Genomic DNA, 23,595 nt, shown 5'->3' with positions numbered 1-23,595 from the left:
AATGGGATGGCCCAATTAAGCTCTTGACATAATAACCAACCTAATAGATGATCAATGCTGCCAACTGTTAACATGGGGACTAAGCTGGGTCTAAGCATTGGGCAGAGAGGTTCAGAGTTTTTGTAAACAGCCATAAACATCGTGAGTCTCTGTGGACGAGGGATGCCTTGTACAGGGAGACAGGTCTGCGAGTCTGTGTCCTTAGTTCATCCTCTTCCTGTGGCTTCTTGACTGACTCCTCCTTCCTCAAACATCCCATACAGAGCTATCAGCTGGAGCAGTGAGATGGCTACTTTTACACTGGACATGCAGCCAATGTCCTGGGGACAGGATACATCCTCTGAAATTCAGTCCTGGTCTGCTTGGTGGCATACTGGTGGCATCTAAGGGTGAGCTCTGCAGCCAAAGCTACCCGAGGCCCTCATTCATCTTCTTCCAAACCTGCTGGGTTTGCTCCTTGGGTACAAATTTTTGGTCAGGAAGGAGGTCACAGCTGTTGACTAGGAAAGGGCTTAAAAGTCATATGACGAGCTGCCCAAGACAAGGGCAGAATTATTTGGTGTGGTCCTCAGACAGATCTTTTTATTTTGCAAAAGCCTAAATATTTGCCTTCTTCCAAAACAAAACTTGAATTAAGAAGTGCTTTTCTCTGGGCAACTGAAAGATGAGATAGACCTGTGATGTTCGAGCCAGGCCAGTGTGGTGGTGGGGTGGGCTAGGGTGGGCTGGGAGAAGTGGTTCAGAGGCTTGACCCTCACTGTCAGAAGATCTACAACATATAAATCAAGCCAGAGGTCATTTATGAAAATAGAGGCAAGTTCCAAACACCTAATAGTTCTCCCTGCCTTTTCCAGCTCCATTCTGCAGCTGTGACTTCAACTGGCACATGGTTTTCATCAGTCACATGAAAACCGATTGTGGTATGAAAATCAAAGCAGTCCTGTAAACACTGTAAGGCAAGTCCTGCTAATCATGCCTTGTGGTCTTTGGTCTTGCCTTGTCCTCACTGTCCTGGACTGCCATGTAAATACGGACTCATTCTGGGTTCTCACCTCGTGTCAAAAGGCCAGGCTTACAATAGATCTAAAAAAAACCAAAAAACCAAAAACAAAAAACCTTGCTTTCATTTTGATGTCCTTCCCTGCAAACCTTCCAAAGTCCAGGTAGCAACTGCCCATCTAACTGTGCACCATGGTGGATCAGTGACCGCCAGTGGGAGTCTGTTTGACTGTTGTGCCCTGGGTGATGGTAGCTTGGCTCTCTGGTATGGGGTTTAAGAACAAACAAGTGTTTTTGTAATGGTTCATATGGAGTCTTGCTACACATGGCATTCCTTGAGCAGCTCTGGTTTGTTTCTGGGATGTGAGGGGTGGTGTCCAAGCTTATAAAATGAGGAATTAGCACACTGAACATACAAAGTCTTGATATTAAGCTGAGAACACAATGTCACATGCTAATGGCTTCATACACAGGCCCAATCTTCCTTAGGCTGAATCCCCCAGCACTCTGCTCACCGGTCTCAGGCCAATGTGGTTTGACTTGGCTGAGGGTGTTTAGACTTGTGTCCTGACTGTGTGTTAGGCAGTGTGCTGCCTCACCTATGAGAAGGCTAAGGTTGTGACCTCAGTATTGCTAAACTCAATCAAAAGCTGTTGCAGAAGGGCTTCAGAAACCAGTTCTACACATGCAGGTATTGGATGAACCACAGGGTATCTAAAATTTCTAAAGTGCTCAGGGTTACCTAGCAGTTTGCTGCCCTTCTGAAGCCCTCTATGAGGTCTTCTGGAGCCTGGCCAATTCCTTTGGGGCTAGGGCAGCTTGTAGTCAGTTACTGCAATTGTTGGGGGCAGTGTCTCTTGCATCCTGGAGAGTGAATACTCAAGTGCAGTGTGCACAGTGGCATTCACAGTGGTAGAAGAGAGGGGAAATGAAAGCACTATTCCTTTTGGTAGAGCCAGGGATCTATAGGGGAAGAAGAGATAGGATAGCTTGATTTGGTGGCTCTCCCCCTCCCAAATAGTGTTTTAGCTGAACGCTCTTTTCTTCATTCACTAAAACTTTTAATAGAACACCTAGCTAGCTACTAGTGAATTTCAAGAGCTGCTCATGGTCAGTTCTCACTGCCCCTGCATTTGTTTTGCATATGCTCAGATGGCCCAACATCTTGCACTGTGTCTAGAGATACTGACTGGTACCTTAGGACCTGTCCTGGAGTGCCTCTCAGAATTATGGCTGTGCTAACAAGGCACAGGAGAGATGAACCTGACCGTCTTGCCTGCCCATTTGGTTTTCTAACACTTAGTGAACCTTAATGGAAGCTGGGGATATTTTACTTGTCTGAAAGGACAGAAGAAAAGGAACTCCAAGAAAGGCATATGCAGTCTGTCCATGTGACCCTGGAGGCACCATAAATGTTCCATAAATAAATAGTCCCAGGAGAACAAGAGTACCTACAAACTTTTTTCACCATAGATGTCATCTGGAAGCTCTGTTGCCCAGTGCTATAAAATGGGGCACCTTTGATCCAAACACAATGGATGGATGGACTGTGGCTGGGGATGTTCCAGAGATTCTAGCTCTGTTTCTTACTGGCTGTGTGACCTTGGATAAGCACCTTACCTCTCTGGGCCCTAGAAGCCTCATGTGTAAAATGAAGGTATGGTTTCTAAGGTGACTGTTGGTCAAATATATTATTATCAGTCATTGTTTGCTATTATTATCACTTTGGTGTCAACCCAACCATGTTAGTCATAGGCAGTTTCTCAAATGGGAAGCAGTCATTTAATAATGACTTCTCCCTGTGCTTTGCTAGAGGGGTTCCCTCCAAAGTCTTAATAACCATTATCAGAGGTACTGCATATGTCTGAGGCTTCTCTACTGCTCCCCTGTATCTACAGATCTGACCTAGGATCATAAGGAATGATGGACAGTCTCCATCCTGGCTACCTTCCTCCCATCCTTCAAGTGAATAGACACACACTTAGAGAACATGTGGTCTAGGCATGGCTGGTTCCTGCAGGGGTAAAGCAATTCATGTAAGCAGGACCTTGGCCCTCATAGAACACATAAACATTTGACTCCCAGATCAGACAGCTGCATGCTGGCCCTAGAAGGGAGCTGGGTGCTTTGCTTTTAGTTATGGGTCAAGCCCTCCTTGGCTCACTCATTACTGCCAGTGAAAAACTTTCTTTTTTGCTCATACCTATGCCTGGGCATTATGCAGCAGGCCAGATGTCTAGCATCTTCAATAATAATAATAATAATAATAATTTGCATTTATCCAAGGCCTTTCATTGGGGATCTTAAAGTATATCACAAACAATAATTAATTTCATTTGCAAGTCTGGGAGCCAGCTAGGTAGAAGCCCCTTTATTTTGTAGGTATAGAATACTTTCCTACGCCCTGAAGCATGTTGGGAGGATTTTCTGCGTCTTGGAAATCCAACCTCATCTCTCTTGAGGCCTGGGTTAGGATCAGGCCCTGCAATGGAGTTTCCCATGTCAAACATCCCCTAGCTATCTGATTTGGATAACTGCTGAGCACCAATTTGGTGCTGGAGAAACGAAGGGTTAGGAGTGACCTTAGCAGGTTGTCTGAAGCAGGGCTTGCTCTAATCTAATAGTACTTGTAAGGGGTGGGTAACACTCTTGGGTGCCTTTCAGAATGCAGGGCTCAATACTCGCAGAGAAGTTGTCCATTTTTGTGGCACACAGTGGTTGAATAGCTGGAGGCTGCCTATTTGAGCTGGGTCCTGCTTTCTTGTGTGTTACAGGGAGAGAGAGTTTCCTGGGTGTTTCTGGCTTTAGTACTGTGGTCTGCCAAGCTTTAGATAAAGTTCTTTAAACTACTTTGCCCCATCTGTGGGAGCAACTCTAGTTTGTTTTCTGGGCTTATCTTGGGGCTAGGGTGGGGTTGGGGTGCTGCATAATCTCAGTGGCAAAGAAATACCTGACTGGATGCTTTGGCACTGGAGACTGACCCAAAGGCTTAATACACACTAAGCAAGAGTTCTCCCACTGAATTACACTCCATCCATGCTTGTATTCTTCTTCAGGCTTTTAAATTTTATTTCACTATTTTATGTGCATGGGTGTCTTGCTGTTTTATGTCTATTTTATGTCTGTGTCCTACATGCATGCCTGATGGTATACGGAATACAAACAGAAGATGGCATTGGGTCTCCTAGAACTGGAGTTACAGATGGCTGTAAGATGTCATGTGGGTTCTGAGAATCCAACCTGGATCATCTGGAAGAGTGGCCAGTGCTCTTAACTGCTGAGTCATCTCTCCAGCCCTCCTTGAAATTTTTGAGACAGGGTCTCATGTCCATCTTCTGTTCCAACTTTACAGGATTCCTATAGTCTGGTCTAGAACCAGAGGATCTGTCTGGCCTTGGTTTTTGTCTGGGTCATTGTTGGGAGAAGACTGGATGTTAGAGCTTCCTGGTTACTCAAAGGCAAGGAGCACATTCTACAACTGTGCTGCCCAGCTGTGAGGGGAAAACTGTGAGCTTTAGAAGTAGAACTAAATTTAAATACAGACTCATCACTTGCTCCCCATGTTTTTGGGGAAGTCCTCGGGTCTCCATCTGTTTTTCTGCTTGGGGTGTTAAGAGCACAATGTTGGGCATTGGAAGAATTGAGGCCACCTTGGTTTTCTTTCTGCCCCACCCTACTCTTACCAGAATATCTACCTCCTCCCACCGCCTCTCTCTTCTTTCTCTATGTCTGTATATTTATGTAGATGCATGTGAACATGTGTCTGAAGACTAGAGGTTACCTTCCTTAGAAGCTGTCCACCTTGTTTTTGGAGACAGGGTCTCCCACTGGTACCTAAGGCTTATTCTCAGGTTCCAGTTTCTGGCTAGTGAATCCCAGGGATCCCGTCTCTCCCTCACCAGCCCTGGGACTATGAGTGTGCATCATCAGGCTTGGTTTTCTACATGTGTGCCAAGCCTCAGACTCAGATCTTCATGCTTGTGTGGCAAGCACTTTACCAACTGAGTCACTGTCCTCCTTGAACACCTTCCAGAGAGATCTGGACTCACTGGTGCCACCTGGCACCATATAACTTTCCAGTGTCTGTTAGTTAAGTGAATGAACTAACTTGGCACTTGGTATTTTGCAATTTATAATGTGCTTTTAAAAATAACTTCATTGTGATCCAAATAGCAGTATGTACAGGATAGAGCCTGTTATTCTACTCCACAATAAGTGGATCTTGTTACCCATTCCACAATATCCACAAACAAACGGGCTTACAGTAAGGCAGGAACTAGCTCAGTGTCAGACAGGAACATGTATGCAACCCAGTGCCCTGCCAATAGTACTAGCTTGGGAGGGCCTTTGGTGCCTTTTGAGGCCACTGAAGCTTAGACATGGAAGAGGAAGAATGAAGTCTGATGTGTACCACATTCTACACAATGGGACCCTTGGAGTGCTGTCTCAATCCTGTGTTCAGCCACCACAACACACTTCAACAACATCAGAAGCCTGGTGAATGGAAGCTGCACACTTAGAAAACCAGGACCATTTGTTATTCTCAAGCCTTGGGTATGGTTGCATGGCCAGTTCCATATTGACTTCATCTTCCTGCCTCCCATGGGGTGAATGGTGATCTGCATGTCTGCCCTTCATCTTTCCACTCCACCAAGACAGATGTGATATATCCATAGGACACAATTGTTCCTTAGCAGGGTGCTCTACACATTTTAGGGGCTCAAGACAATGATGAATGACATTCCCTCTCCTCCCATAGTCTTTTCAAATTGAGAACAAGGACAGGAAATTGATATGAAGGATTCAGGTACCCGGCCTCTCTTTCTTCCTTCTTCACTAGACTCTAAACTCTGGGAGCCAAAGTCAGATGCAGGCTGAGACATGGAAGATGGAAATCTTTAAAAATGTGTTCACATGCCTGGCCCACTATAATTCCCAGTTTGAACTGAGGAGTGGCATCAGATCTGACTACACATAATATCCATGGGAGCGTGTCACAGCCTTCAGCAAACGGTTCTGACAGTACACAGTGTGAGGGTAGGTGGTGTCCCAGTGGAATGCCACCCCTGTACCTACTGTGCAGCATGTGACCCGATCGCTGCCTTGGGAATGGGGTCAGTTTCCTCGTGAATGGCCCACCTAACTCTGGGCCTCTGAACCACTTCTTGGTGCTGTTAGTGTATTGCCTTTGAGATAGCACATCATGTGTGCGCTTCAAGCTGAGCTAGTTTTAGGCCAGAAGTTGGCAAGGATGGGCCAACAGCAGCACCTGAACTAATGAAGCCTAAACAAGAGAACCATGTCTCTGCTCTCAGCTACAGAGCACCCAACCTCCATCTCTGAGCCATGTTCTTGTTGCTTAGGGGGTTGGGGACAGGTGTGGAAGGGTGTTACTGAGACTAATCTTGCTTGTTATGATCTCAAAGGCAAGGCGACATACTAGGCAGCAAGGATCACATTACAGGACTCTGTGGGCACACCGGGCGAGTGTCAGCAACCACTATTGCATCTGGGAGTCCAGCAACTGCTGTGGCAGGGCAACACAGTGCCCAGCCTGTGCTCATCTTGCTAAGCTGTGTGTTCATTCAGAGTCAGGGGAGCAGAGAAAAGAGATAGCTTTGTTCCAAGCTACTAGTGAAACTATCAACCTAAAGGGGGCAGAGGCAGCCTTTCCTAGTCTGCACAAGCTTTCCTGCAGACCAAGTTTGCAGTTTTGGTCAGTAAAGAGCTTGTATAGAACAGAAGCTCGGAAAGTAAATTCATTGGGAAGTAAATTCTATAAATGACACCCTTGTTTGCATTGGCTTTGAGTACAAAAGGTTAAAAAAAAAAAGGTGCTTCCTAGCTCCCACGTTAGAGGTCCTTTAGGAGCCTCACTTGTTTTCCCCCTAGCTCACATTTTAGGGGTCCCTTAGGAGCCCTTCCTGGTTTCTTACCAGAGCTTACCAATCACTTCAGCACTTTTGGCCTTCTTCCCCATCCCACTGCTCAGACTGGGAGAGAAGGCAAATCCAGACAGAGCAGGGGTGGGAGAGGGTTGGGCATCTGGGTTCTTGAAGACAGCATGTGGTTCCCTTACCCACTGTGTTTACCAAGCAGATGAGTCAGTATTCAAATCAGCATTCCCTTCCATGTGGGTACACATGGGTGTCCCACCTTGAACCAAGCCACTGAAGACAATCAGTCCCATGCAGCAAGGAGGGTGTTGGTCCCCCACCCCCATCTAAATCTGGTAGACACCATGTGTGTCAGAGCCACCAGACCAATGAACAAACACAGACATACAGAAAAAAAAGAAACCCTGTAAAAACAAAGGAGAATAAGCTCCCCACCCTTTATGCACTTCACAGAGCATGTTTTGTAGTGCCAACTATGGGGAGGAGAGACCTATTTCCTAGTCAGCTCCTTAGTGGCTACTTTAGGGACCAGAGTCCTTGTTAGAACTCAGAGCACCTCCAGTTTAAAGGTCAACACATATTCTGTAAAGAGTCAGACATTAGATATTTTCAGCTTGTAGGTCAAATCTCTGTCACAATAACTTGTATCTGCTCTGAACTGATCATGGCTGTAGACAAGGTGTAAATGAACAGGGGTAGCTATGTTCTAATAAAACTTTATTCATAAAAACAGGTGCTGGTAGTGCAGGTCTCTGACTGTTCACTGATCCCTTATCTAGTCTGCACCTTTCTGTGTAGAGTTGAATTCCCTCAGGGAATTATGCTGCTGTCCAAGACTGAATTTGCAAGGCTTTATGGTGGGAACAGGGCAGGCCCAAGAGCCAACAGAGTTGAAGGAAAGATGGCTACTTGGATAATTGGAGATTTTAAATAAGACTTTCACCCTACAAGAAGGGACTAATAATTGGACGGAAAATCACAGGTTAAACAGCTCTGTTTGGGTCCAATCTGCCTAAGATGGGATATACAGCTCAGCTCGCACTGATGGAAGAAGGGGTTATGGCTTTCCTAGTGTATGCTGCTCGTGGTCACTAATCAGCGAGACTCAGACACAGTCTAAGAGTGTCTCAGGAGAAGGGCTGCGGAAAGAAGCCAAAAGGAACTGGAAAGCCACTGCACTTGTCTGTGGACAATAGGAGAAGAAAGCAGCAAATTCATTTTTTCCAGTCAGCAGTTTGTCTAATTGCACAGAAATGGTCAGGGAGGACAAGCCCTCTTGTCCGGCTGAGAACAGGTTGTTTTGGCTGTCAAGCATTTTCAAAACAAGTTTTCTTGGTCTCCTGACAGGCTGAGGCAAGAACAAGAAAATGAAGAAAGGAAGATCCCATGATCAAGCTCGCGGTTCACGTGGGCCGTCTCTGCCTGAACAGTCAAGTGTGCTTTCAGAACGTCCAGATAAAACTGGTCTTAGGGCTAATATCACCTTGCCAGTGACACTATTTAATAAAGTGATTCGTTTAAGAACTCTCTGGCAGCTGGATAATCATTCTAGTCTGGGAGGAATAAGAGGTCAAAGTCACTCTTAAGCACAAGGGTACGATTCTGCTCAAACCTAAACCTGCTTTGCTTTAATTCTCACCTCAGGTTACACAGAATCTTCCTGAAACTGATGTTAAAACTATCTTCTTTAAGGTGGATTTTTCCATTGCAACCACAGAACACTTGGTCAGGGTGGGGCAGAGAATGTAGCAAGGAAGTGTGCACCAGGCAGGCTAGGATCAGCCTGGTCTCAGGAAATCCACCATTCCCAGCAGCATGGTCTGTTAGGGCTTAACAACTGCCTTCAAGAGAGGGATCCAAATATATAGCTAAGCATGGTGTCTCAAAGGAGGGAGCACCAGCCCTAGGGAGGGCTTATCCTGCAACCCAAAGAAACTATTCAGAAACAAGAGTGCCTGGAATTCTCGGATCCCCTGAATAATCACTAAGGGCCCAAAGCAGAAGACAGAAGAGATTCGGAATTGGGGCAGAGCGCCTCCTTCTGAACTGCCTTCCCTACAATCTCAGATTCTTGGTGCAGTGACCAGCCAGTCCATTAGCATCCCACATGGGGGATGGGGGTTGCTCTCTCAAATTCAGGAGGAACCCTGTAGAGGAGGCACTCACTGACTCTGAGGCTGGCTCTTATTCAGTGAGATAAGTTACTAGGCCTCTGAGGCCTGTTCTACCAACTGTCTGCAAGAATGTTCTGAAAAGAAAAATCCTCTATGGGACTTTGAAGCCAGAGGCAGGCAGGTCTGAGCTGTGTTGTATTTAGGGACACTGAGAGCTGGGAGGGATGTGCAGATCAGCAGATGACATTCCTCCTGCCTCGCCCACTCCCACTCCCACTCCCACACAGTGGGGACTATCTGCACTGCTGGCTCTGCCCGAGGTCCTCTAGCTAGAGCTTTTAATACCTGAGAGACAAGGAGAGTCGTTCCTACTTTTAGATATGCAGGTTGCTCTGGCTAAGGACCTGGCTTGGATTGCCCTTCAGCACAGGAAGCCCTACTATGTTCAAGCTTTAGATAAACAGCATTTGACATTTGAGTGTCAATATGTCTTGCAAGGGGGATACTTTTATGAACTTATTTGTTACTTAACAAAACTTTACTGTTTTTGTCATAAATGACACTGTATCTAGCAACTCTATTTTCATGTGTGTGCATGTCCATGTGAGTGTGTACATAGTGTGTGTGTACATGTGAGTGTGTACATATATGGATGTTCATGTGTATGGGTATGGTATATAAAGGGACTAGAAGACAACCTTGGGTGTCATTCCTTAGGTGACGTACCCCTCCTCCCCCACTTTGAGAAGGGGTTTCTCAATGGCCTGGAACTTATCAAGGAGATAGGTTGGCCAGCCAGCACATCACAGGGATCTATTTATTTCTGCCTCTCCTGTGCTACAATCGTGTGCCACTCCATCTGGCTCTCTCTCTCTCTCTCTCTCTCTCTCTCTCTCTCTCTCTCTCTCTCTCTCTCTCCTCTCTCTCTCTCCTCTCTCTCTCTCTCTCCTCTCTCTCCTCTCTGTGTTAAATGTAAGGGTCTCCAGGGCTCTGCACATGTTTTGTATGTAATTTCTTGCACATGTTTCCTATATATTTGCTGAATGGATTTGCCAACCCATAGCATAACTGCTATGTCCTGTTTCTCTCTGTTGGGCACCTGGCACTGACTTTCATGGGACACAAAGAAATGAATTATTTTCCCCTCAGAGGTGACTTTGGATAAGGTTTACCTAGGCATCTCTTGACCTAACTTCTGCTTTCTTGCCTTCCATTTTCCACTGGGTTGACTAAGTGTCTGTGTGGAAGACAGGAGTCACTGGAATTTTTTCTCCACTTCTCGCTGTGCATCTCATCCCCTGATGATCTGGAGATTACTGTGAAGGCCACGTTGCTTGTGGCCTGCCCATCACTGTACCCTTACTCTTTTCTCTCATTTATAAACCCTAATAATAAATTTAGCTATGCAGATAATCATCTTCCTTAAAAGTCCTTGGGACTGGGTCTTTAGACCCTCAGAAAGTTATTTCTCCTCAAGAATATCCTGGGCTCAACCTAAGGACATGAAGGCCTTCAGCCTCCTGGGTGAGCTGTGAAGCAGAAGGCCACCCCAAGCCACTCCACATGCAAGCTTCCTTACTCCAGGCCCTGACTCCAATGTGACTCCTGGGGCCACAGGAGGCAGGGGAAAAGCAGGAGGTCACACACAGCTTAGGTATTGTCTTGGACCAGTCTTCAGGTACACAGGGTTCTAATCTTTGTACTATACGTCTTAACCAGGTTCTTCCAAGAAATGAAACTGATGTCCCAATTGTCAACTCTATGCCAGTAATTTCATGTCATTGCTACTGTGACAGTCAAAGTTTATCACATTTCTAGCTGATTTTTAAAGTTTTTTCCCCCTGTGTCCCATGTCCTGAATCTGGTCCTACTCTCAGGCACACTTTCTGGCTTGGTCAACCCAACCTAGCTCTGCTGTTGGCAATGAATTTTGTGGATCACTGAGGAAAGACAAGAGACCTATTTGCCTAGTCACTCTTTTGCTTATTTCTATCAACTCCACTTCAGCAGGCATGAATCAGTTCTTGCCACCAGTGCTTCTTGTGCTGAATGATCTGATGACAGACAAGAGAGAATCTTGTTCCTGCAGAAGCAAGGCCTGTGCTTGTCACAATAATCTGCACAGTATGAACAGTCCCCATTCTCTGACCATCCTCTAATGGTGCTTCCTCTTCCTCCTCCTCCTCCTCCTTCTCCAATCTCTGCCTTAATGAGAAGTGATAGAAACAAGAGTCTGGGCCCTCTTGCCTTGGCTGGACTCCACATCACACATGACAGCCCTGAGCAGCCCTAGCGGCATGTGTCAGAAGCCAGCACACACACATCTGAACAGTCAAGCCTAATTCCCAGGAAGCTGTTTTAACTTGACATCTGAAAATGTATTGCATCTAGAGTGATTTTACAGGGTGTGTATTCGGGGCATATGCGTGCACATTCCACAGCCAAAGTGTTCTATAAATATCAGATGCAGGCTGTACAAACAGCATCACGTACACAGTGTCCTTAATTCTATAGAGTAAGATTTCAATTTGTATCTGACCTCTGCTAACAGGGATGGATGTTTTTAGTACAGATAAAAAAAACTATGCCATGCTATCTTAAACATACTTTTCACTTAAAATTTCCATGAATCGATCACAGTTTAGTGATAACAGGTAGATACTTGCCTGATGCTTTCAGATGAGGGTACCAAGGCCCAGAAAATGACATGCCCTTCCCAAGATCACACAGGCAGTTAAGAGCGGTATCTGGATGAGATCCAAGTCTCCTAACTCTCAGCTTTGCATTTTCTTTGGTTCCTTATATGTGTCTTCTTCCAATGGTTCAAAAGGAACTCTGATACTATTAGTCAATATATATTCCTCTTGGGTGTGCTATTTAAAAACCCTAATCCAGAACTTCTCTACCCTTTCTTTTTGTATATTTTTCTAAGAAAGAAAACATTGACTCACAAGCAATCCGGCAACCTCACAAGTGATGGAGAAGACTTTCCCCACGGCAGGGGCTGGTATAACTAGAATTCATGCTTGAGCACTCAGTAGTCCCCACCATGACTTTCCCAGCAAAAACTGGACAATGGGCCAGATGCCCCCCACCTCTGGCTCTCCCCTGATAAGCCCAACTTAGGCCAGCATCTTGGCTTGTACAACTGAGGTTAAAACTTAGGCCCAACCCTGTTTTCCACTGAGAAAGAGGGGTAGACAGAGAGCTCAAAACCACAGAGCTACAGAGCTTTGGAAAAGCAGAAAGAAGCCTGAGAAAAGATGGGCCAAGAGGTCCTGCTGAGGGGACTTGCTCTGATTGGCTTTCCCAGTGAGAGGTGAGGCAGGGCAGCACTGCAAATGCTGGTGCCTGGTACAGTCAGGGCTGTGCAGGCTCCCAGGCCGGTGAGAGGCTAGTTCTGGGATAAAGCTGTATAAGCAGCTGACTGATGGCCAGGCTTTTTAATGGAGCTTATCATATCACAGCAACAGATGTCAGACTCTAATAAATAACACACTCTCTCTGACCTACGCAATTTGGAGAGGATGCCTGTTGTCAGGCAGAACTGGATTCCTCCCATCCCTGTTGCTCCCTCTTCTGTCAGTAAAAACAAACCATGTCCCTTGAAGATTCTCATTCCATGCTGTTTATCTCACCTTTCTTTCTTTCTTTAAAAATGTAGATAGCATCTACATTTTTAAACCATGAGGGAAAGCTCAGAGGGATGCAGGAGCTGCTTCACAGAGAAACCCAGGCAGGCAGGATGGCAGGCATTGGTGGCTACCGTCTTCTCAAGCCCTGTCAGCTCAAGAGGACCCGGGACCTACATTGTCCTCTCAGGGTGTTCAGACAGACCAAGGCCTGAGAATTTCCCTTTGTTCTCCCAAGGGGAGTTCAGTTGAGATGAGGTTGGGAGTTTTTAAAGGGAACTGGTCCTAGGAAATAGGGCAAAGCAAGAGACAAAAAGTTCACGAATCACTGCTGGGTTGAGTGTTTGTCCCAAGGTCTGACCCTATGGGCCCTGGGACAAAGCTTCCTTGGAGTCTAGCATGGGCTGCTCTGCCTTCAGCCAGTGACTCCTCTTTCTGCCTTAGCTCCTCTGTCCCCTTTGTCCAGGGATCTTGGGATATGAGTAAGCAAAACTCACAGATCTCTTGCCTTCCTGATAAGACTTTATAGACTTTGTATCCTTAGATGTCAGACTGGAGTTCCAGGAATACAGATATGAAGGGAAGAGACAGGACAAAACCATGGCCTAGAGAGAGTTATCTGGCCTCCACCAAGGTTTTCCCTAGAACTGAGTGTGGATGAGAAGCACAGAGGCAGTGGGTTCCCAAGATGCCAACTCACTAGGCATGGGGACAGGTGGGACCAAGGCTTTCTATAGCTTAGGCTCAATAGAAACAAGGCATTAGCAAGGCACCCTTGGAGCTAACAACAGAGAACCAAGAGGGGTGGTCAACTTCTGGGGAAATAAACATACAAAGGAGTTTATACTGTAACCACTTGGATGTCATGCCATGGCCTCTGAGGAGGTCTCATGCCATGCCTACCCTGCTATGAGGACCCAATTGGAACTAGGATTTCCATATTGTAATACAAGAGTCCTAGGGGGCCCCCAGGGAACATGGAGAGGACTGGAGATTGAGATGTAAAATATGATGTCACATCTATGTCCATCTCTTGAATCAAGGAGTCAACCTATATTTACAAGTTTTATTTAAAGGACAAATGCATAAGACTGGATTAGAGCATTTGCTAATAAACACTTTGAAGGAAAAAAACCCAAACAACTCATAGTACATTTGAAAATATTAAAGTAGCAACAGTGAAAGTCATTGAAAGAATCCATACTATACAGTTAAAAAGGTATTTGCTAAAAAGAAAATGATTCCTTACAGACAACTGGATGTCAAATGATAAGAGTGTATAGTGAAACACAACCCATGGGAAGGCATGGACTGCTTTGGGAGGGTAAGAAAAACATCTCTTTCTGACCTTGAGGCAAGAAGGGAAATGGAAAATGGTTTGGGAAGGCTCATGATGAATTACTCCCATGTGTTGTCTAAGGAGCTATTTTTGAACTCTCTTAGTGATTCCTTTTATATTATGACTTTATGTGTGACAAGCCATTGAAGTAGATACACTGGAGGTTCAGCTCCATTCTAAGATCCTACTAGGCCTCTGCTAGGACCAGGCTGAGGGGGTACACATCGAAATTCACCAACAGTCACACCATCTATGCATAGATCTCACTGTCTCACAGACAGACAGTACTATAAAAAGGTCACCCACCCTAATCTAGACAGGTGTAAGTTACCTACACAATACCAAGGTATCTTATTTTGCTTTTTGTTTTTTCTTTTAAAGTAGTTAGTTCTATACAAATTATACAACTAAAGAGTGAGTTTTTTTCCATTTTTTAATTAGCTGTGTTGGCATCAAGATAATAAAACTACAGGAGTCAGCAGTCTAAGATTTTAGAGTCTCTGGTCAGGTCACTAGTATTGCCCGCCGCTTTTGTGTGTCCCCCTGGTAAGAACACGCTCAGGGCAACCGGAATCTTCTGCAGTACAAACTTTATTGCTTACCCCATCAGGAGCCAGTGGAGAAAGGAGCCAGAGAGAGAGAGAGATGGCGGAGCCCCCTCCCTTTTATGGAGGACTGTCCTCCGCCTCGGACGTGTCACTCCCTGATTGGCTGCAGCCCATCAGCCAGAGTTGTCGTCACGGGAAAGGCAGAGCACATGGCGTGGAAAGCTACCCCGGCACATGCGCAGCTTGCTTGTTTACTACTTAGAACACGGGTGTCAGTGCCATCAGCGCCATCTTGTAATGGCAAATGTGAAGGCGGCTCCTTACACACTAGGGTTTGGAGCTTGTTACTGGGGTATGCCTTAGTGTTGAAACTATTACACTATTAAAATGAAAATCTTTGCTCTGTAAGAAAGCACACTGAGAGCTGTTTTTTATTGCAAGCTCACCACATGCCAGACGCTACCAGACATATACCTACATTACCTTACACAGTAGCCAGAAGCCAGAATTCTAAAACTCTATGTTCCCTGTAACAGCTGAGATACTGAAACCAGTGGATTCCATTCTGGCAATAGGTTTTCTGGCAATATGGTACAGATGATGTTAATAAAGGGAAACTGCAGGTGGAATGGTCCCTTTAAATCTGGGTGTGTAGGCCAGGCACATAAGTCAGAGACTGGAAATATGAGGAGGATTTGATGTACTGCTGCTGGCTTAAAAATTGAGGGGCCACTAAGCAGAGAATGAAACCAGCTTCTAGTTACTGGGAGTGATCTCCAGGTGACATCCAATAAGGAAGAACAAAGGGAACTGCATGGCATCCAACTACCACAGGGAACAGAACTCTGCCAACATCCCGAATCAACTTAGAAAAGTCCTAGCCTAAATCTTAATTGCAGCTGTCTGGACTCATGCATGGTATGTAGGCCTCATAGCCCATCAAAACTCTGGAGTGATAACCTGTGGTGCTTCACAAGGGGGAGTTTGTGGTAAGTTGTTAGATGTCAACACAGAGAACCCTATGTGACACATACTACCCCTCTAAACAAGTCTTTACGAGTTTAAAGACAAGGAGACTAAAGACTTGGGAGGATTATACATATCCCCAAAGTTGCACAGTCCTTGAATGACAGAAACAGGTTTAAACCAGCTGCCAGGACTTCAGGGTCAGTGCCCTTAAACTGCTGCACACATTTCTTCTCTACAGCATGCCAGTTGGTCCCTGTGGAAGGGACCATGGGCAAGTGGCAAAGAGGGTGGGGACTATGTCTGTCTATCTATCTGTCTCTGAATGTACAGTGAGGTTGGAGCTCAAGTGGCTGAGTGCCTGGTCTACAAGAAGCTAGCTATGTGTCTTTGGGAATACTTTATCTGTGAGAAAGGGAATAAGAATTTTTGCAGTGGTGATCTGTAACAGTGAGGAGGTACTGTTAGTGGTGAAGTCTACAAGGGAAGGCAGAGGCACATGAATGTCATGCAGGAGGAATTTTCTTTAGGTAATGACTCTAAGTCTCAGTGTTCTTGGCTTAAATGTCATCTCTCTGATGGTTTGTTCTAAAAAAAAAAATAAGAGATTTTAAAAATACATTTCTGTTGGGTGTTGAGACTTACCCTTTCCAGCAATAGGGAAGCAGAGGCAGGCAGATCTCTGAGTTGGAGGTCAGTCTGGTCTACAGAGTGAGCTCCAAGACAGCCAAGGCTACATAGTAAGATACTCTCAAAAAAAAATCATTCTCTGCTACCTTTATCTAGAACCAGAATGAAGTAGATTATAGTTTTCCTTTGGTTAGAAAAAATTTTTTAAAGCTGTTTGACTGTTAAAAGTCAATTTATTGTGGAATTCACATGCAAAATCAAAACATATGGATATCATAGCACAAAGACTAACTAGGGGCATAAAGAGACTCGCCTTTTATAGATTTAGACATTTAGACATTACAATGTATGAAACATTGTAATATTAATTATGTAGGTATTATTCATGTAAATTTATGTGTCAAGTAAAGGTCATATTTACTGCACATATTACCAAAATATATGAAGCAATAGAGTTAATAAGCCAATAAGAGGTAAAAGGGACATCAAGATATATGCCAAAACACTTCAACAAACCAAAAGAACATTGGAAGAGAAAATAAAGGAATTAAAAACAAAGGAAATTTAAAAATTTGAAAAGAGGAAGATATAAGACTTAAACTTAATAAACTCATTTGTTATGTTAAGTATAAACAAACTAAATATTAAGGGACACAGACCATCAGACTAGATTAAAATAATCAAAACCTACAAAAGGTTTCGAGACATACATACAGAGACTAAGTAAAACAAAAAGAGATGAAGAAAGACAGCATACAAAACTATGTGGAAAGAAAGCTGGAACAGCTATTTTTACATTAAAGAAGACTTCAAGTCAAGAAGTCTTACCAGATATAGACATTCCATAATGGCAGAAGGACCAATATATTAAGAGGACAAAAGAATTCTAAGTATGTATGTACTTTATCAACTTAAGCAACAGATGCTCTTCAAATTTTGAAGCGGTTATAGTTCAGTAAACCCACAAGAGGTTGAAAGTATCCTGTAGGCCAGTGAGTGGTTTAGCAGGTATAGTTACTTGCTGCCAAACCTGACAACCTGAGTTCAGTCCCTAGAAATGACATGGTAGAAGGAGAGAACCAGTTTCCCCAGTCAATCAATCAATCAATCAATCTATCAACCAATCAATGTAAAAAGAGTTAACTATCCTTAGTAAAAACTCCACTTTTGTGAAATGGAATATCTTAGACTACTGCTTTTCTTCCTTGAGAGCTGTGGTTTTCTACTGTTTTCTGGAACTGCATAGAGCAGTGTATTAATAACACTATCTCATAATAATATCACAATTTAAGATCAAAGTATGGATTCTACCAAATGTACGTTGCTTTCACACCATTATATGGCTCAAAAATCTTAAGCTGAGCCACTCACTGTAAGACAGAGACAGTAGAGACAGTCTTTATATAAAAATTTGTCCACAGCACTGTAAATTAGACACAAATTATACTACATTAAAAAGATAATTATAGCAAGCATTTGCCTTAAAGAGATCACCATTTAGTTAAGAAAATAGATGAAGATAAAGATGCTAAAGAAAAAGGAAAAATAACATAAGAGATTCTAAAGGAACATGTGACCAGAGTCAAAACTGGAAAGAGGGCGGTGAAGGGTTGCCTGGGAGTTTAAAATATACGAGGAAACCCATATGGAAGGGTTTGGGGATGAAGGGTCGGAGCACTGAAGGATGGAGCAGAAGGAAGACTACTGCTGTTCAATATGCCGCCTCACTGAGTACACCTTCCTAGCAAGTCCATTCACAGAGGGAGTACAAGCCTGCCTTAAAAGATGACGTTCAGAGAGATTATGCACTCTGCCCAAGGCTATGGTGCTTATAGGATTAAACTCTGGTTGGAACTGGGGCATGTATGACCCCAAAGCCTGTACCTACTCACTTCAGGGTATTGTATCTGTTAAGGGTAGGATTGGCTGGATTGATATCAGCAAGAAGCATTGTGGTAGGAAAAGCCCTGGCTTTTCAGTCCCAGAAAGTGTCCTTTTTTAATGCACACGTTTAGAACTGTGCTCTTAGGCAGGCAGGATAAACAGCTGATTTCACTCAAAGGGCTCTAGGGCTGTTCTAAACCATGAGAGTGTTTATGTGGTGGGCAGAGCTCCCCGAGTGAATTATAGCCTTTTACGCACTGTGTACAGTATTTTCATAGGATACAGACACGGGGCATGCGAGGAATGCTTCACTGACCTTTCATTTTGTTCAACATTTTCCTCCATGCCTTTCTGCTAGTTTTCAGACTTAACCATAGGACAATTCTTGCTTATGTTTGCCCATTACCTGGCCTTTGACACAGCCTCATGTAATTACCCAGTTCAATTAAAGAACAGGGTTTAAAGCTACTATTTCTAGCCGGCACGAGCTGCTGGCTGTCTCTTTTATTACATCTAAAATGGATTTATCCTCACTAAACTAGCAAGCAGATTTTTTTTTTTTAACACGACTTCAGATGTTTTCTTTAGACTGGTGTTAACATAAAGCAAATGTCTCTTGAAAGTCTGAACCAATCTGTTAAGATAAACAGGCTTCACTTATGATACTCCTATACTGAAATCACAGGCTTGTGGTCTACAGCTCCTTAAAGACTCAATTCATACATGCTAAAATGCCTGCTTAAGAAGTACGCACACGCACACCAAGATAGCTTTACCATGGAAACCACAAAGACATGTCTGGTTCAGACTCTGGAGCACACACCACAAATAATGGCCCATCTTCTAAGGGTAGATCCTATGTATACATAGGGAACGCCTAGAAAATTAAACAAGGACAAGACTTCAAACGGAAACCTTGCTTTAAATTTCCTTTGTTCCACTGCATGTCAACATAGGTCTTAATAGTTGTTACTAGTTACATTTGCATGTGTTTGTTTATTCCTTAAATAGAATTTCAGACTTCAGTAGCTTGGATATAAAGGGAAAATATAAGGAGAAAGGCACACGAGTTTCAGATAACAGCTCTGAGTGGCACACAGGGATTTTGGGTGGCTGGAGTACTGGAGAAGGGCACTCTTGTAGAGCCTTGAGCCTGTCACATGTGAGGGTTTAGTAGTAGAGAGATGACGGGAGAGGCCAGGAGGGTTTTCTCTGGGAAGAAAACTCAACCAAGAAATGGTTGGTAAGAAAGGGAAGTCTTAATAATCAAGAAGTTTCTAAGCCTGGAAGGTCATCTTTTGTTATGGGTACTTTAAAGCTGTCAGGAATTTGGCATGATTTATCTTCTTGCTGGGCTACAGGCTCAATGAGGCCATGGATAGTTTCTAGTTTCTTTATCATGACATCCTCAGCATGGCACACAGTGTCTGGAACACTGTAGAGGGTAGTAACTATTGGTTGAGCAGTTGAGGATGCTTATGAGCCATTTCTCTTTCTATGATTCTTTGGCTCTGCCCACCCTTCAGCTGAGATCACAGGTAAGAGCACATGGCTGTGCAGAGTGAGAAAGTATTTGCCACACACCACACTATGGTTTAGTTTTGGAAAATCCCACTTCAATCTACTGCTGCTTCAGACTAGGAGGCAATGGTCCATACACTGCTGGCCCAGACCCTGAAGTCTTTACCTACAAAAAGCAATCACCATGTTTCTGGATCAACCTGGTCCTTATGACTATAGTGACAGCTTTTCTATACTCAACTATTAAGGCTAGTAACTTTCATCTCCATTGAGACACAAGTTCCACAGCAGTGTTGCACATCTAAGGAGTCTGTGTACTTGAGTATACAAATCCATGCAACACACAGGAGAAACATAATTCATGAGATGCAGCTTCCCATGGAAAAATAGACACTGAACTCATATACTGACTATTCACTAGAAAATCTGTTTACCAACATTTGAAATTTATCATTTAAAATACATAAGTGGTTGCTAACATTTTTATTACTGATATTATTTATCTACAACTTAACTTGCTATCTCATATCTCCTACAATCCATTTACCAAAACAAAAAACAAACAAACAAACAAACAGCCCAAAGAGGCCACTCACAGCCAGTCAACCAACAATGTACCACTTACTTTGCTCTCTTGGCCATTTCATTTCCATCCCATCTGGGGCTGTATGGGTAGTTTTTTTGTGCTTGGGAGTAAAGCTGTCCACTGTTGGTAAAGTGATAGACTGACTGAAATGTGAGCGTAGGCTGATCTCGAGGGAAAAACAGGGGCAGGTCAACTGCAAGGCAAAAAAAGGGAAAAAAAATGGTTAGAGTTCATAAATACATCCTTTTTATTTCTCCCGAGGCAGGGCTTCTCTGTATAGTCCTGGATGTCCTGAAACTCACTCTGTAGACCAAGCTGTCCTCAAACTCACAGAGATGCACCTGACTCTGCTTCATTCCCAAGTGCAGGGATTAGAGACATGTGACACCACTGCCCAGCAATAAACACATCTTAAGACATGTTTTTGGCTAACTCAGAATGTTGGGTACATGACAATTGGAACCACAAGCACCGATTGGGGTTTGGATCAAAGCAATGGCATGAGAGACCACAGAATCCATGACACATGCAGAATCTTAGGCATAACCAGAATGGTGTCCCACACTGTCCGACCTCCTGGGCCCCCTGGCCTTGCCCATTGTCATTGCAGAGCTAGCCATGTAACTGTGTTAAGTTTCCATTATGCCATACGCTTTTCAAGGGTGGGACTATGTCTTCCTCATCTATAATCTGATGGGGGAGAGCAGGATGAAAGATGGCTTTCAAGAACAAACTTGGAAAAGGGACAAAGAGGGCTTTTGATAGGATGCACCAACTAGACTTCCAGAAAAATAAAATTATCATTCTGCTTCCAATCAAGTCGTGAATCTCCATACTCAGCACTTTCCATTTTTTCCCACATATGTTACCACATATATTTATATCTTGTAAATCAGAGGGAGCTCCTTAATGGGCCGCAACAGGGGCAGATCTGAACAAAGACTCTGCTGCTGCCCATCAGAGCTGAGTCCAAGCCCCCTGCTAATATGTAGTGTTGCTTTAGCATTTCATTTGGGGGTTAAGTCAATTTTTTAAAATAAAATCTCTTGTTAGTTTTAGTGGAGGCAAAGCATCCCCAGAAACTGTTTCAACATTCTCTGAGGTAGACAAAGTTTGTGTAAATGTTACCCATTTCCAGGACAGAGAATAGGCACATTAACAAATGCAGTAATGATGTGTATAGAATTTTCTAGCTTTGCAGAGTACATTTTAGATGCTTTGTTAATTAAAACTTCAAGAAAGGGACATTATTTTGAAACTGTGTGTTTAACAGCTGAGTAAACTAGAAAGTGTGTGGACTTTGTCAACTTTCTCATAGACTGGGCAGCAGCCGGGGACAGAATCTAAAGCCAGGATTGGAATCTCTGGCTCCTACTGTGTGACACTGAAGAATACTCGCCAATAACCTGCTTAAAACTGTGTTGCAATTACAGCTCAGTCAGTAACCTGAGCCTCCACTGGAAAGCATGAACAAGGATGGAAATGGTAGCTGCACAAACAGATACATATTAAAGCAACATGTAAGGATGCTGTGGAGTGCCACCCTCCCCCTCCCTCCCTCCCTCTCTCCCTCGGTGCATACTGCTGATCCTAGCGCTTTCCCTAGATGTGACTTCTCAAAGGAAAAGTTAGCTTCATGGTTTTTATTTTTGTTTTGTTTTTTTTAAAGAAACCTCCCAACAATAACTCACTGCCCCCCCAAAAAACAAAACCAACCAACCAACCATCAAAAACCTGTGTTGTTGGTAGAGCCTCTCAGACTTCTGAGTATAGCCGACTCCGACAATGTCTGACTCAGTGGCACAGGGGGTTTCTACTGGTGACTCACAGCACTAACAAAGAAAAGGGGCAGGACTGAGAATGACCACTTTTTAGTCACATTACTCACTGCCACAGTATGATAGCCTCCATACATGGCTATTTTTATGAAGCAGAGATTGTATAACACAGAACAACAAAAGTATGGAAACACCAATCCAAATGACAAATACCTCAACTTAGAAATCCTTGTAGGTTCTTCCCTATAGCAGGCTTGGTCTGTAACGTCCTCGGCTACTCGGAACAAACACCGATTTCTAACCTTGTTATGTTCTTTCTGATGCTCATTTAATTCCCTCTGATAAGTTTTTAGGAACAAATGCCTGTTCGTGTACACTTTTCCTCAACTTCAATTGCTGAATAACACCCGAGTTTCCAAACAGGAAACAACATTCAGATTAACCTCCAAATCAATCATTAATAATAGAAAAGTACTTAACATGCTAGTTTACCTATGAAAAAAGAGTAATTTTAAATAAAAGAATTCAATGCAATCATTTATAAACAGCCATCACTCACTATCAAAAGTAATGTAGCTATGACTACAGGCTATGTGGCTTTCAAGCTACTTGCTTTGGGGGCTTTAGACTACATTTTTCTAAAAACAAAAGGAAGTGTGTGTGTGTGTGTGTGTGTGAGTGTGAGTGTGTGTGTGTGTGTGTGTGTGTGTGTGTGTGTGTGTGTGTGAGTGTACGTGGATGCAAGTACATGTGTCAGTGCTTGTGCTTGTGGTGGTCAAAGGAAGATGTCATTCTAAGGAATGGCATCCACCTCTTTTGAGAAAGGGTCTCTCAAGTGGCCTGAAGCTCACCAGTTAGACGAGACTAGCTGGCCTAGGCCTGAGGATCCCCATGCACCGGCCCTTTCCGCTGGGATCACAAGCACATGTCACAACGCAGAGCTTTTTATAGGGATCGAACTCAGGGCTTCTTGCTAGTACTTTATAGACTGCGCCATTCTCCCAGTCCCCTGAAAAAAGAAACTTTTATACATGTCTTGGTTTAATGCTCTGGCTGGTGCCAAACTCCTGGGCTCATGAGATCCTTTGGCCTCCGACTCCAGAGTATCTGGGACATAGGCATACAATCCTGCATCTGGCTGGAATGCCTTCTAATCTTTTTTCCCACTATTTTGTTTTGCAGAAGAAGTGAGTTGCTGGTATTAGTATTTGATATGTTTAGAAATATATTATTTCCTAGTTTTGAACTATTTTCTTTGACTCAAATGCCAATTAATATTAGAAACATTAAAAACCAGAAATATCTATTTACCCACTCAAGTAAGACATGATTTTTGTTTTTACTTAAATATCAGCAAGCTCTATACTGATGTATATCATAATCCCCCAAAGCATTTGTTACATGATCCTTTTTTGTCTCCATAGAGAACAGCATGTCCTTATAGTCAATGTTCAAATCAAAAAACTTCCTGTATCCCAACTGGATTACTGGAAGAACAGGAATTGTCAAAGGATTTCAGAGATAAAAATTGTTTGTATGGTAATTCATGCAGAGAACATAAATGTTCTCTATAGATACCTTGCTCAGGTAAGTTGTATTCTATCTGAAATAGTCAGTAGTCAACAGAATGGTAGCTTCTTTAAAAACTACTCTATGTGTAAAATGATGTCATAACTACAGTATCTCAGAACTACTTTGCAT

General features: G+C 43.6%; 1 protein-coding gene across 1 annotated transcript in view; it reads right to left on the bottom strand.

Moving 5' to 3' along the window:
- Babam2 (BRISC and BRCA1 A complex member 2) overlaps positions 1-23,595 on the bottom strand; it is a 389,024-nt gene that overhangs the window by 4,771 nt on the left and 360,658 nt on the right. Inside the window, exon 11 of the mRNA XM_021162018.3 lies at positions 20,156-20,309. Within this exon, the coding sequence (XP_021017677.1) occupies positions 20,156-20,309 (154 nt within the window). The remainder of the gene's footprint in view (positions 1-20,155; positions 20,310-23,595) is intronic.

The sequence above is a fragment of the Mus caroli genome, unplaced genomic scaffold (genome assembly GCF_978045245.1).
Source record: "Mus caroli unplaced genomic scaffold, Mus_caroli_1 scaffold_4, whole genome shotgun sequence".
NCBI classification, from domain to species: Eukaryota; Metazoa; Chordata; class Mammalia; order Rodentia; family Muridae; genus Mus; species Mus caroli.
Note: the sequence above shows the minus strand (reverse complement) of the source record. Positions and strands in the feature narration are given on the sequence as shown.